This window comes from Schistocerca piceifrons, chromosome X (genome assembly GCF_021461385.2).
Source record: "Schistocerca piceifrons isolate TAMUIC-IGC-003096 chromosome X, iqSchPice1.1, whole genome shotgun sequence".
Taxonomy (NCBI): Eukaryota; Metazoa; Arthropoda; class Insecta; order Orthoptera; family Acrididae; genus Schistocerca; species Schistocerca piceifrons.
In genome coordinates this window covers 751,778,160-751,791,480 of record NC_060149.1, presented here as the reverse complement: position 1 = coordinate 751,791,480, position 13,321 = coordinate 751,778,160, and the positions used below count along the sequence as shown (strand labels likewise).

The window sequence follows — 13,321 nt, the reverse complement described above, 5'->3', positions numbered from 1 at the left end:
ACTACACTGAATGGGTGTCGTCTCCATACAGGTGCATTTTTAAAGCGCTCAGCAAAGGTGAACAGGTGGTACCAAAAGCATTGCCAAATGAAGGGGACGGGGGGGCCTTAATGAAACCCTTTAGCATTTTATTCACACATCATTGTTTCACATCCCATGATAATGCACAGGTAGGTGCAAAAACAGGAGGGTTGCACACATTCAAAATGTTAGTGTGTTTTGAGAAGTTCTCCCATATAATCCCATCAATCCACTTCACCAGTAGTTCTTTCTGAAATTTAATTCCTATTTCAGAAAAAAAAGGACGGCAGTTCACTTAAGACGAAGTGAAATATGCCACAGCTAGTGTCATTCTGAAAGGGCACATTACAATGTACCGAAGAACATTTTTATATGAACCACCAAAAATCTGATGAAATCTTCATTATTCTGCAACTACATTCAACAGTTATGTCATCACCTAGCAGACTTCAGATGAAAATTTTTGATACTACATATCCACTATTGAAAAATGTTACACATTTAGTTAGTGCTGTGGAAGCAAGCACATGTAAGCACATCCTGCTGGCTGTCAACCCCACTCTAAGATGGCTTAAATCATACAATCTAACTCTCATGCCAAGTGTTAAAGTAATGACAGAATGTTATTTAAAAATACATATCATTTTGTATTTTTAAGGACCGCTAAATGCTAAAGGCACAAAACTAGTTTTAGCAAAAACAAAGATTTTAGCATTTCTTCCATGTCTTCGCAAAGCAGTGAAGCAAAGACTAAAGAAGATTTCACTGCCACAAAACTTCTGGTATTAAAATTGCATTTGCCTGATCAGCCTTCAACACATGTAGTATCTCAGAATTACTAGTCAAGCAACATATGCAGGGGCACATGTCTAATTATGCAATGTAACGATATGCCTGCAAAAGCAAAAATCTGGTTTCAGGTTGCAGTCTGGCATACAATTGTAATCTATGTCATGAAGTTTCATCATATCACACAATAAGCTACAAAATGAAAATAGTTGGTAATGATTTTGGAATTTCAATTTGTGGAGAGCCCACTTTAAAGGGGTTGCATCAGTCCTCTACCTGTAGGATCATCCTCACTTTGTTGAATCTAGTGAATAACTGCCACTGGAAATAAAGTTTTTGGTAAAATTATATGCAAAATTATTGGTCCAATATTTTGCAACAAAATGTTGATGGCACTTCCTGAATGCATTTAGTAACTCACAGACTGACTGGTAGTAAATTATGCCTGCTTCTTTAAGAGGGAAATATTCTCATTTAGACAATTTCCCCATGCACAAGAACAATAATGAATCCTATAATGCTTCACTCATTTATACCATGAAAAATTATAGTTCAGTATTTCCTTTAACATACTTTTTGTTAGAAGATTACTGAGAACAAGATGAAATAATCTTAGTTTCATTTGATCAGGAGCAGGGCAAATATGGATTTGAGGTTCAATTTTTACATAATATTTGCTTTTCAACTATATTTTTGTGAAAATTTTATAGCTCCATTCACAGTCTTTCACATAAAGGTACCAACTACAAAATTAATATTCCTCCATAACAAGTACAACAATGTCAACAGAGCAAGCTTCTGTGGCAGCAATGAGTTCATACAATCACTTAAGCTATATTTACATTTATAACCTTACAGTAACAAAACCACTAGAAACATCAAAATATTACAATGTAATTCTTATTGTGCTAAAAAATATGGTGGCTCATCACAATGAAACACTGACGGAAACTGACATCAGTCCACAACAACTGATATCACATAAGATATCAATGTTGAACTATCATCATATTTTATAAGCACAGCTCTGTAAAGGAACATCGTTTCCTCTATTATCTAGCAAGAAAGGTGATGAATTCAAATTTATATTTCAATAGAATGGAAGTTACAAGAAATACCTGACATTATTACAATTTTAGTAATGGTTATGAAATAATAATTGATACAGTGATGGGAACAGAATACGCTTCTGGAAAACAATACTATAAACTCAGGAAGATAAACAATACTTTTAGCAACTTAAAATTGCTATTTCTTAAGTTTAAAATAATCGTGGGAATGTACTGATTGAAAGCTGCATTTAAAATATTAAGACTGTTTTGTAGGTAAAAAAATGACTTTACATTACCACTTACATCACAGTCACTGAGTATGATTATGAGGAGGGTGATTGATGATGATGATGATGATGATGATGATGGGAGGGTGATTGATGATGATTATAAATTATTTCTAGTTAACTATTTCCTCAAAATACATAAATATCTTTGCACGACATGATTATGGCAGTACTCTGGTTGATGAATTACAAAAAAATCAGTTTCACTACAAAAAATTAATAATTCATTAATCAGCAGATGCATACAACAGTAACTTATAATTTACAACAATTTATATCTATTTATAGCATTATTGGTGCCTTCAGTTTACAGTTTAAATCTAAGAGTACTATCTTCACAATTTACAGACTAGAACAAAGTAAAAGTTCAACATAAATGTCTCACACAATCAGATTCAATACAATGTATTCAAACTGTCTCATTCAAACATACATGATAGTGAATATACCAACTTTCTTGTTTTACAAAGTACGTTACAAAAGATTTAGCTAATTTTTTTAATAACTGCCGTCACAGGAAACACTTCTATGGAAATTACGTTTTCCAAGAATGTGATTAATTTTCATACATTGACAATGCTTCTTGCAGTTTACCAATTATCTGAAAAAAAATGAAATAATTAGATAATATGCAGACACTGTCTCCTTACATCTTAAGTAAAGTAGTTTCTCATTCCATAAATGAATAGTCCGATATGAATTCTAGAATGTATTTCAGTTAACATTAAGAACAGTAAGATTACAATGCTGAGTGCATGAACCTTTTATTATTATTATTATTATTATTATTATTATTATTATTATTATTATTCTTTCTTTCTTTCTTTCCTCAGACGTTATGTCTGGTCAAAAATGGAAAGTGACGCGGACCTTGATCAAGCGTGACTTCCTTTTAACTGTACGGTATACGTTACATTGCATTTAGGAACTTTTGGGTAATTGAACATGTATCAATAATTACAGATTTCTGTAGTTATATATATACGTTTGGATGTAGCTGTATTGCCTTGACCTACTGGTGGATATTGTGTGGTATGACTCCTGTAGTTGATAGTATAATTGGTATAATGTCCACTTTATCCTGATGCCACATGTCCTTGACTTCCTCAGCCAGTTGGATGTATTTTTCAATTTTTTTCTCCTGTTTTCTTCTGTATATTTGTTGTATTGGGTATGGATATTTCGATTAGTTGTGTTAATTTCTTCGTTTTATTGGTGAGTATGATGTCAGGTTTGTTATGTGGTGGTGTTTTATCTGTTATAATGGTTCTGTTCTAGTATAATTTGTTTTCATCGTTCTCCAGTACATTTTGTGCTGCATACTTGTATATAATTATTATTATTATTATTATTATTATTATTATTATTATTATTAGACTACACAAGATCGGTCACATGGATATCAGCACAAGTGCAAATAGACTTTTTGGGCATTATATCTAAAATTCTCTCTCCTCACAACAATAGTTTTAACTTACATCAACCTCTCTGAATCTGAAACTAAATTATGTAAATCCCAATACAGTGAATGACAGAGGCTACTTATTAGCCACTTCCTTTCTGCCTATTTTCTCACTTCATATGCTAAATTCCTAACTGACATGCCTCCATGTGCACTAATTTTAATTTCTTCTTCAGGTGCATAGTAAGCATGATTGCTACAAGTCTACCTTTGATACTAGTTCTCTACATCTACCCAATGAAATTTCCCAAAAATGTTGTCGTCCTAACTCCCAAGCATTTCTGTTACACTTTAGTTATATCAATCTGTCATATCTTCAGTAACCTCCAGTGCTTTCCTTGTACAAGGAAATAAATGTATCTGCATATATGGCACCCAGGTAACATAACCACTCTGGAAGCCAATCACAATGGACACAATATCATACTAGTACAAAATTTATGACACTATTCTCTCTCTTAAGGAAAGGTTTTAAATATATGGAAAACTATTCTATTAACATGTGCAATATAAAGAAACCCAACACATACCTCTTGGTAAAATTTTATTTGTTCTGTCAAGTACTTCTGCATTGCACATTTAAAATCAATAACCCTTTCACTATGGAAATGGGACACCTCAGCAAGAAGGGCATAAGAAACGACATCTGTACGTCTAATAACTTCTTTCAACTGGGTCTGATCCATTTTGTGGTCACTTGCAAGCTTCTCACATTCCTTCCGTTTTTGGAGGGCACCCTGAAAAGATTTGTTGTTATTACTATTCGTAAGATAGCACATACACCGACAATTAGTTTAGGTGATACAATAATTAATTCAACTGTCGATTACTCCATAAAACCAATTCCAACAATGAGTGATACACTAAAAATCAGAGGATAAAAAGAGGAAACAATATTCTGTGAACTAGTTACCATTTTAACTGTTACACTTTATTTTGTGCAAGTATTTTTTTTAATATATGATGGCCAGTAAAAACTGGAAATTTATATGCCTCACAAACATACATGCTCATAAATAAACTATACTCCCGATTATTCATGTGCAGATTATTCATAGCTATAAAAACACTTGCAATATTTTTCTCTATGAAACAACAACAAACAACATGCCACATGATGACAAGTGCCATTTTCAGTGTTTAAACAACTGCACATGACAACAGAATACCATTTCCATTGTTATTGGCCCGCCTGGTCCACGTAAATTGAAAACGAATGGTGTGTAAGTATCTATGAAGGAAGTCAGAAGAAATTTGTAAAAGATATGACAGGGGGAAAAAATGTTGACATTAAAACAAAAATTAGAAATAACTGAAAGATATGAGAAGGGAGAAACTACTGATTATGGAATTGGAATGCAGACTGTATGGGACTATAAAAAGAAAGAGCACAAAATACAGGTTTTTGTCAGGAAATGCGATTCTAGTATTGAACCATCTCCACAAAAAGCATCAAGAGGTCTCCATTTGTTGCATTAGAAGCTGTTCTTTCTCAATGGTTTAGCCAAAAACGAGCAAAAGGTGTTACTGTTTGAGGCACAATGTGTGCCAAAAACGTGAAATTTTTTTCATTAAGCTCTAGGGTTCAAAGTGAATTTAAAACTTCATCAGAATGGCTAAAGAGATTCAAACAATATCACAGGATTTGTGAACTTCCTGTGTGAGGAGAGCAGCTTAATTCGAATGTTATGGCAGCCGATTCCTTCCAGGAAGAATTCAGAAATTTGTAGAAGAAGAGGATTTCATACTAGATCAAATTTATAGTGCAGAAGAAAGTGGTCTGTCCTGGAAATGTCTAGCAACCTGAAACCCTGCTTTTAAGAGTGAAGTTCATGCTCCTGGAGATAAGTCATCTAAAGAACACATTACAAATTTGTGCAGTCCTAATGCTTCTCTGGGAAAGACAAATAGAAAATAGTAGCGATTGTAAAATAATAAAAAAATGAACATTCACATTCAATGATATCACAGCTAAAGATCTCCCTGCGCATTATTATGACCAAAAAGACACATGGATGGACAGTGAAATGTTCAGAAACTGGTTCCACACACACTTTGTACAAGTTCAGCAATTTCTAGAGGAGAAAATATTGCCACAGAAGGCTGTTCTATTGCTTGACAACACTTCTTCACAGCCTGACAAGATGATTCTCATATCTGATAATGGTCTCATTGTAACTAAGTTTTTTTACTGCCTAACGTGACTGCCATTACACAACCAATGGGCCAAGGCACAATTGCACTGGTAAAACGTTGCTACTTCGTTGCACTCACTCACTCTAATCTTTCATGGAGAAAAATACTTCCAGATATAGAACACAGTGATTTTCACGGCACAAATAATGAATCTGGCAATAAGTTCAAATGGTTTTGAAAACATCTACGAAGAAAATGTGAATGAGTGGCTGAAGATCGACAACTGTGAACCTAGCTTCCAGTACGAGTGTTGCTGAAATTGTGATTGCTGCATCACAACAAAACAAAGAAGAGAACAGTGAATGTGAAAGTGATGATGGCGACCGTGACCTCACAGTCATTGTACTGCACTGCGATGTGCTGATACTCTTCTACAGTATGTGAACCAGTAGTGGTTTCAGCACAATGATATTATTGCTAAAAGACAAATTTGAAATGTTGTGCAGAAAAAGTATCAATTACTTTCAGAAGCACACCAACATCAGAGACCATTTAAATAAATAGATAGAGCTACAGTACCTAAGCACAGAACTTGGATAAATTTTTGAACAAAGAATACATGTTTGAAAATATCTCTATTATTCATGTCTTTCAATTATTTGTGCATCATCTTCCTCACATTATCCTGAATAATCAAGAGTATACTGGATACAGTTTCTTACTTCTAAGTAAATGAGCGAAGACTGAAATTACATCATTTCCATAAATCCCAGATTATTATTTAATTTTTTGTGACTTTACTGTTATATTACAGACATACGCAATGAGGATATTTTATAATGCTACCAGTATAGGCATATGAAATGTTGTATATCACAGCTACTTTGAGTCAGTCAGAAGGTGTGGAATTGTATTTAGGGGTAACTCAAACCGTATGTGTCTAATACTAAAACTTCAGAAAACCATCATTAAAAATATGCACAATGTAGGGCAAAGAAAATCATGTTGCCCACTCCTAAAAAAAATGCTATATTAAGTGTTCCTTCACTAGACATATATGAGCTGATTATCTTTATACACAGGAACCCTGATTTAGTTGTAGCAAATGATTTTCAACCAGATTACAACACCAGAAATCAAAATAATTTTATGCTGCCCAACCACCCTTTAAAACTTTATGCTCAAAATCCACACTATATCAGTATGAAAATTTGTAACACTGTGAAAGGAAGAGAATTCCTCAACATGAATTTAGGAACACTGAAAAAAGCTTATATGAGAAACTAGTAACATTTCTGTACTATTCAGTAGAAAAATTCATAAATGACAACCTGGAAATTTGAGCAGGAGAGCGCATGTATGCAGGACTTAATTTTTTAAAGTTTCTTGTTATTGATGAAAAATTATTAACTGCTTAATTAATTAATTAATTAATTAATACTGTATATGATATTATATTACTGATATTACAAGTAAAATTGTAAACCAGTTTGTGTGTTTTGATGAGAGTCCCGTACATGATGTCAATGGCTTGCAACTGTATGTTACAAGACAAACTTCTATTCTATTCTATTCTTCATGTAGAAGATTATGGTACAGATATGTATTATATGCAACATTTTTAACTCACTCTGTGTACAGTCAAAATATCTGGGAAAGACGATATCATCCCTTTATATATGTGAAGTGTATCTGCAAGTGGTTCCCAGTCCAATTTAGGCTGTTCTTCATAAAGCTTGCCAATATCATGGTAGGTATCACCAGTGCGTCTCACAGCTACCGTAAGACTTGCTCGAGGACTTTCTGAAAGTGAACTAAATTAATAAATATCTGTAACTTACAAGGAATTTTAGTTAACTATAAATGGGGACACACAATGAGTGTGAGTGTTTGTTTCTGAACTAGGAACTAGTTTTAAATACCATGTGTACACATAGGGTTTTCTAAACAATATGAAAATGGACTAGAAAGTAAATCCACGAAGGGAGAAAGAGCTTAGCGAACAGAAACAACAGCAGAGAAGAACAAAAGGATGGTATTGCTATCTTACAGAACAAGAACTTCCTTTACGCAACATCAAAGAGGAAAGTGTTTAAGGAAATTAACCTCTTCAAGAATTGAGCTAAATAGTTACAGAGAGACTGGGTCCACAAATTACTTTCTTACCTTGTCCTGTGGTGGCTCCTTGGACTACACGAGCCATGGAAACAACTCACCAACAAAGCAAGCGAGAAGGTAATTTCACAAGTCTGAATGAAAGGTTATAATGTAACATCTCATCAATGATAAGGTCATTATGATTCAGTAAACATCCCTGGTAAAACCATCTCCGCTACTATAAATCTGATTTGTGTGTGTCACAACCATTATCAGACTAGCCATCTATTACCAAGCAAATATCTCTTAGAACAAATGACATTGTAAGGTGCTTAAACATTTTATTGGGAAGGCAAAGAGTATCTGGTATGCAAACAGAATAGCTAATTCACAGGATAAAATTAAAACTATATGTTGTGACTGATAAATCAGATATATGTACAGTATTTAACAATCATTTTCTGAGCATTGCTGGCGAATCAAATAAAAATTTAGTTTCTACAGGGAATCGTATAACTTCCTAGATAAATGCCTTCCTGAGACTGATGTCTGAAATACTCCTCTGTGATACAAACAAGGGGGGGAGATTAAGTCAATAATTAAATCATTGCAGACTAAGGACTCTCATGGATATAATGGAGTGCCTAGCAGAATATTAAAGTACAATGCTGCACATGTTCACAGGCACTGACTCCTTGGGGCCTGAGGGGGCCCAGGGGCCCGAGCCCCCTCAAAAATTCGTTTGGGAAGGGGGGGAGAGGGAGGAGCACCCCAATAATTTAAGAAACTTTTTAGTTATATTGTAAAATCACAAAATTATGTTGGAATTTTTTATTTTCCTTGTTTGACGATAGGTACCTTTTAAAATACATTCAGTAATGAGTTAAAACAATTGTTACAATAGTAAGCAGGTTAACTGAAAATGAGTGGGATGAATCATGATAGTGTTATGGTGCTGCAGGCACACTTAGAATTCGTCCCGGTGCGCGAACCTTCGGGTAAAGTCGGGCGCCAACAGGCCAGTGCTGCGACCATTGCGACATCAAAAGGACTGGACCAGAAGCACATGGAACCCTCCGCCTCGCGTCGCGTCACCTTGACGCTTCAAGACATTATGATGCCACAGCTATACAAAGCCCACCCTGCTGTCACAGTCATTCCATGTGGATAGTTTTGTTCAGTGCATGCTGTAGACGTGTTTAGTGTTTTGACTTTAGTGGACTATTTTAGGACTATATTTTATTTGTTTACTTTAGTTCCTTGGTGTATTGTGAATTAAGTTTGCAATGGTTAAATTTGTTACCAAAAGGGCGTGCTTGGTAGTTGTTGTTACTGCAAGTCAACCTCCAACAATTATTGTGTCATCAATTGCTTCGTCGTCTTCAGGAGAGAACCTTTCACAGCCAAAAAAATGATGGCGCCTCGAATATGAGAGGTAAGTTCAAAGGACCAAAAAAGTTAATTTCAGATATACAACCAATGCACGTTATGTGCACTGCACTGCTCACAGTTTAGACTTGGGAGTTATAGACAGTCTCCACCATCTTAAGTCTGAGGGATATCACAGCTTTAGCCAAGGACTTAATAAACACCGTAAGGGAATCCAACCGAAGGATGGGACTTTTCAGAAGCATACCTATGAGAGCGCCAATGACCAAGCTGGTCTATGACCCCTTTGCCCGACTCTATGGACCATGGGAGCTTGTAATATCTTGAGAATATTGAAAAACTTTGAAGAGCTTCTAGAGTTTTTTTGAAACATTTTCTGCAGAGGACAAAACAGAGGCAGGTCACAAATGTGCAGGCTACCTTGAGTCAATGTTACAATTCGAGACTTCTTCCTTTTTACATCTTTATTGCGATGCAATGAACCCAGCAGAAGATGTCAATGAAAAAATTCAATGCCCTCATCCACACATTGCTGATCTGGAAAAAATATATGAGGGCTTGATTTGTATATCGAATGGAAGGCATGATAGTTTTGAACACTTTTGGGAATTCTGTTTAAAAGAGAAACCTTCACAAGTTGATGATCCTTCACTTCCTTGGAATCTAAGTACACCAAAGTAGTATGAAAACAACGAAGCCAGCTCACAGCACACTTTCAAAACTTCAAAGGAATACTACAAAGCTATTTAAATCTAAGTTTGTGAAACGGTGCAATCCTGCATTAATGAGCGGTTTGCTTCAACTGGACTCGCACAGGTCATAGCAGTTTAACAAGAGTGCTCGCTTTTAGTAAAAAGAAGTGAAACAAATTTGGAAAAATCAACTGAGTTTTTCAAAAATGACCTAGACATTGAGAGACTGTGCTTAACTTTAATATGTTAGCTGATATGGCTAATAAAAAACAACTGGTCTTAAAAAACATGTGTGATGTAAGAAAGATGATTACACAAGAGCTTGCAGTTGGAGAAATGTTATGAGAATTGGTGAAGTGCATTAAGCTTCTCCAGGTAGCTCCAATCACGACAGAAGCAGCAGAACAGTCATTTAGCGCCCTTAGACGTCTATAGTCTTATCTCCAATCAACAATGGGACAGAAGCGATTTAACAACTTGGCTGTTCTTCATGTCCACTGGGATGTTTTGGATGAATTGGATATCGGACCAGTCATCACTGACTTCATATTCAGTAATCCAGTCAGACAGTCGACATTTGTACCTAAGACAATAGCCCTAATAATGGCATTTAGATCAATATTAAAAATCTTTATAAAGTAGAGGCTCAAATACATACATAATGTCTAAATTTTCAGTTTTGAAATATCAGTACTAGTTTAGAACTATATTACTATACTACTATAGTACTGTACTAGTTATTTTCAAATACTTAAATAAAGGGTGTAAGACCCCATTGAAACCCACTATTTATATACTTTTTGACAAAGTATTAGGCATACTGTATTAACTTTATTAACTGTATTAAAACATTAACTTTGAGATATTGTTTTTATTTAATGAACCCTGAGCCTTATTCAAAGTAAGCTTAAATTAGCTATTTCACTTATTAGTCAAAGTGCTATTGCTGTGCAACAGCAATATTTTATGTTTTATTCTTTTAATGATAGTTTAGGATTTATTTAAATATAATCTCAGTCTTTTGAAAGCTATATATTCACTGCTCTGTAATAGTCTACAAGCATGATTATTACTGTAAATTAAATTTGCTTTTCATGAAAATATCGTGTGTTTATGTCTTTTTTTTTTTTCTAAGCCACAAAATGTGTCAGGCTTATCGAGTTTCCCCACAGTGTCAAGTGATCGAGAGTCCTGTTTTCGGGGTTCTAATGTTGATCATATGACTCGAAAATGCTTTAAAAAAACTTTCAAACTCACTATACTTCATCTAAAATTTAGAAAATTTCCTAGGGCAAGGCCCCCCCCCAATATTTTTTATAAGACGGCGCCCCTGCACACACAAGCCCTGTATTTACCCATATTCGTAGTTTTCCCTTTACGAATGGTCAGTTTCCTGTTCCTGGATGATTAAATTACTCAGTAGTAACGCTGCTTTATAAAAAGGGAGAAAGGGATAATGCAGACAATTTTAGACCTATTTCTATGTCATCAGTGTCTGCTAAAGTTATTGAAAAGGCCGTGTATGTAAGGATAATGGATCATTTTGTATCACACAATTTTATATCAAATGTACAGTTCAGCTTCAGAAGTCATTTAACAACTGAAAATGCTATATTCTCTTTTCTCTGTCAGGTACTGGATGGGTTAAACAAAAGGTTTTAAACGCTAGGCATATGTTTTGATTTAACTAAGGTGTTTGTGTTGATCACAAAATATTGCTCCAGAAGTTGGAACATTACAGAATACAGAGAGTACCTCACAATTTATTCACATCTTACTTTAGCAACAGACAGCAAAAAGGTCATTTACTCACAATGTTGAGAATGGCTATGATGTGGGGTCTGAGTAGGGTACGGTCAAGTGGGGAGTGCCCCACGGATCAGTCTTGGGGCCACTCCTGTTCCTTATTTGTACGGGGTGTTCAAAAAGTCTCTCTGCAGTGCCGTATACCGCAGTGAATATATTGAAATGAAACTCTGTGAAATACAAGTTATTAATCTATTGAATATTCATTTTTACTTACAAATTTTCACATTAAATGTTGAAAGTGTCCCCTCTGGTGTTGAATACACAATTCAATTCATCTAATCATGTTTCCAAACACAAGCTGTAACATTTCTTCTGTAACAGAAGCAGTGAAAAGTGGATATTGCAGTTTTCAATTCATCGATCGATTTTGGGCGGTTTTTATACGCAGTTGCTTTCGCTGCACCCCAGAAGAAAAAGTCAGGTAGTGTTAGGTCAGGTGATCGTGGAGGCCAAAGTCCCTGTGAAATTATGAGATCATGCAGTCTCTTGCCACGATCAATATTTTTCAGTTCTTGCATGACTGTCACTTTGTATGAGAAAAGTTCTAATTTCTTCCTTAGAGCTGTGTGGGCCGTTCCGACACTAACATCGATTTCCTAGGTGAGTTTTCTTACTGATTTGTTCAGACTCATGGACATTTTATCGGAAATATCAAGTAGTTTATCCTCAGACAAAATGCAAGGATGACCACTTCTCGGTGCATCTGTCACTAAACACGTACTTCGAAATTTGTTAATCAAATCTCGCACAGTATCGCGATGTGGGAGTGTTGTCTCCGGGAAAAGAGAATTAAATGTTTGATGAACCAAAACTATGTATTTACCGTCAGCTTTTAACACTTATTCAACTAAAAACACACGTTCTTCAACGGTTAGCATTTTGACAGTGATAAAAAAAGAAACAAACGAACAAGGGAACTAAACTTAAATGTTCATGTCAACACATAACGACACACACCAACAATACTACTCATGCTGGCCGAGATAAACGAAACAGTGGAATGTTGGGAGAGTGCACCTCAAGGGAAGTAACCCAGGCGGGTGAACAATCATACGGCACTACGGAGAGACTTTTTGAACACTCCTTACAAATTATATGCCCTCCAGTATTACGAGTAACTCTAAAATATTTCTGTTTGCTGATGACACTACTCGCTTGGTAGTAAAGGATGTTGTGTGCAATGTTGGCTCAGTTTAAAATAGTGCAGTTCATGACCTAAGGTCATGGCTTGTAGAAAATAAAGTAACACTAAATCTCAGTTTTTACAGTTTCTAACACACAATTCAACAAAACCTGAAATTTTAATTTCACATAATGGGCATATGATTAGTAGAACTGAACAGTTCGAATTTCTAGGTGTTCAGGTAGATATTAACCTGTCATGGAAAGCCCGCATTCATTATCTTGTTGAAATACAATCTGCCATTTTTACTATTCAAAAGGTATCTGAAGAGAATGATCATTCGACACGAAAATTAGTCTACTTTGCTTGTTTTCATTTGCTTATGTCATATGGTATTATATTTTGAGGTAACTCTTCCCATTATAAAGGAATATTTTTGGCTCAGAAATGGGTGGTTCGGGCTA

At 35.2% G+C, this 13,321-nt stretch overlaps 1 protein-coding gene across 2 annotated transcripts in view; it reads right to left on the bottom strand.

The window, feature by feature from the left end:
• Nucleotides 1-1,506: 1,506 nt before the first annotated feature.
• The window catches only part of LOC124723008 (sorting nexin lst-4), an 88,519-nt gene continuing 76,704 nt past the window's right edge, over nt 1,507-13,321 (bottom strand). For both annotated transcript variants that reach the window (XM_047248183.1, XM_047248184.1), the window contains exons 10-12: nt 7,378-7,550; nt 4,142-4,348; nt 1,507-2,750 (exon numbers count right to left, since the gene is read on the bottom strand). In XM_047248183.1, coding sequence (XP_047104139.1) covers nt 2,706-2,750; nt 4,142-4,348; nt 7,378-7,550 — 425 coding nt within the window. In that variant the 3' untranslated portion in view covers nt 1,507-2,705. The remainder of the gene's footprint in view (nt 2,751-4,141; nt 4,349-7,377; nt 7,551-13,321) is intronic.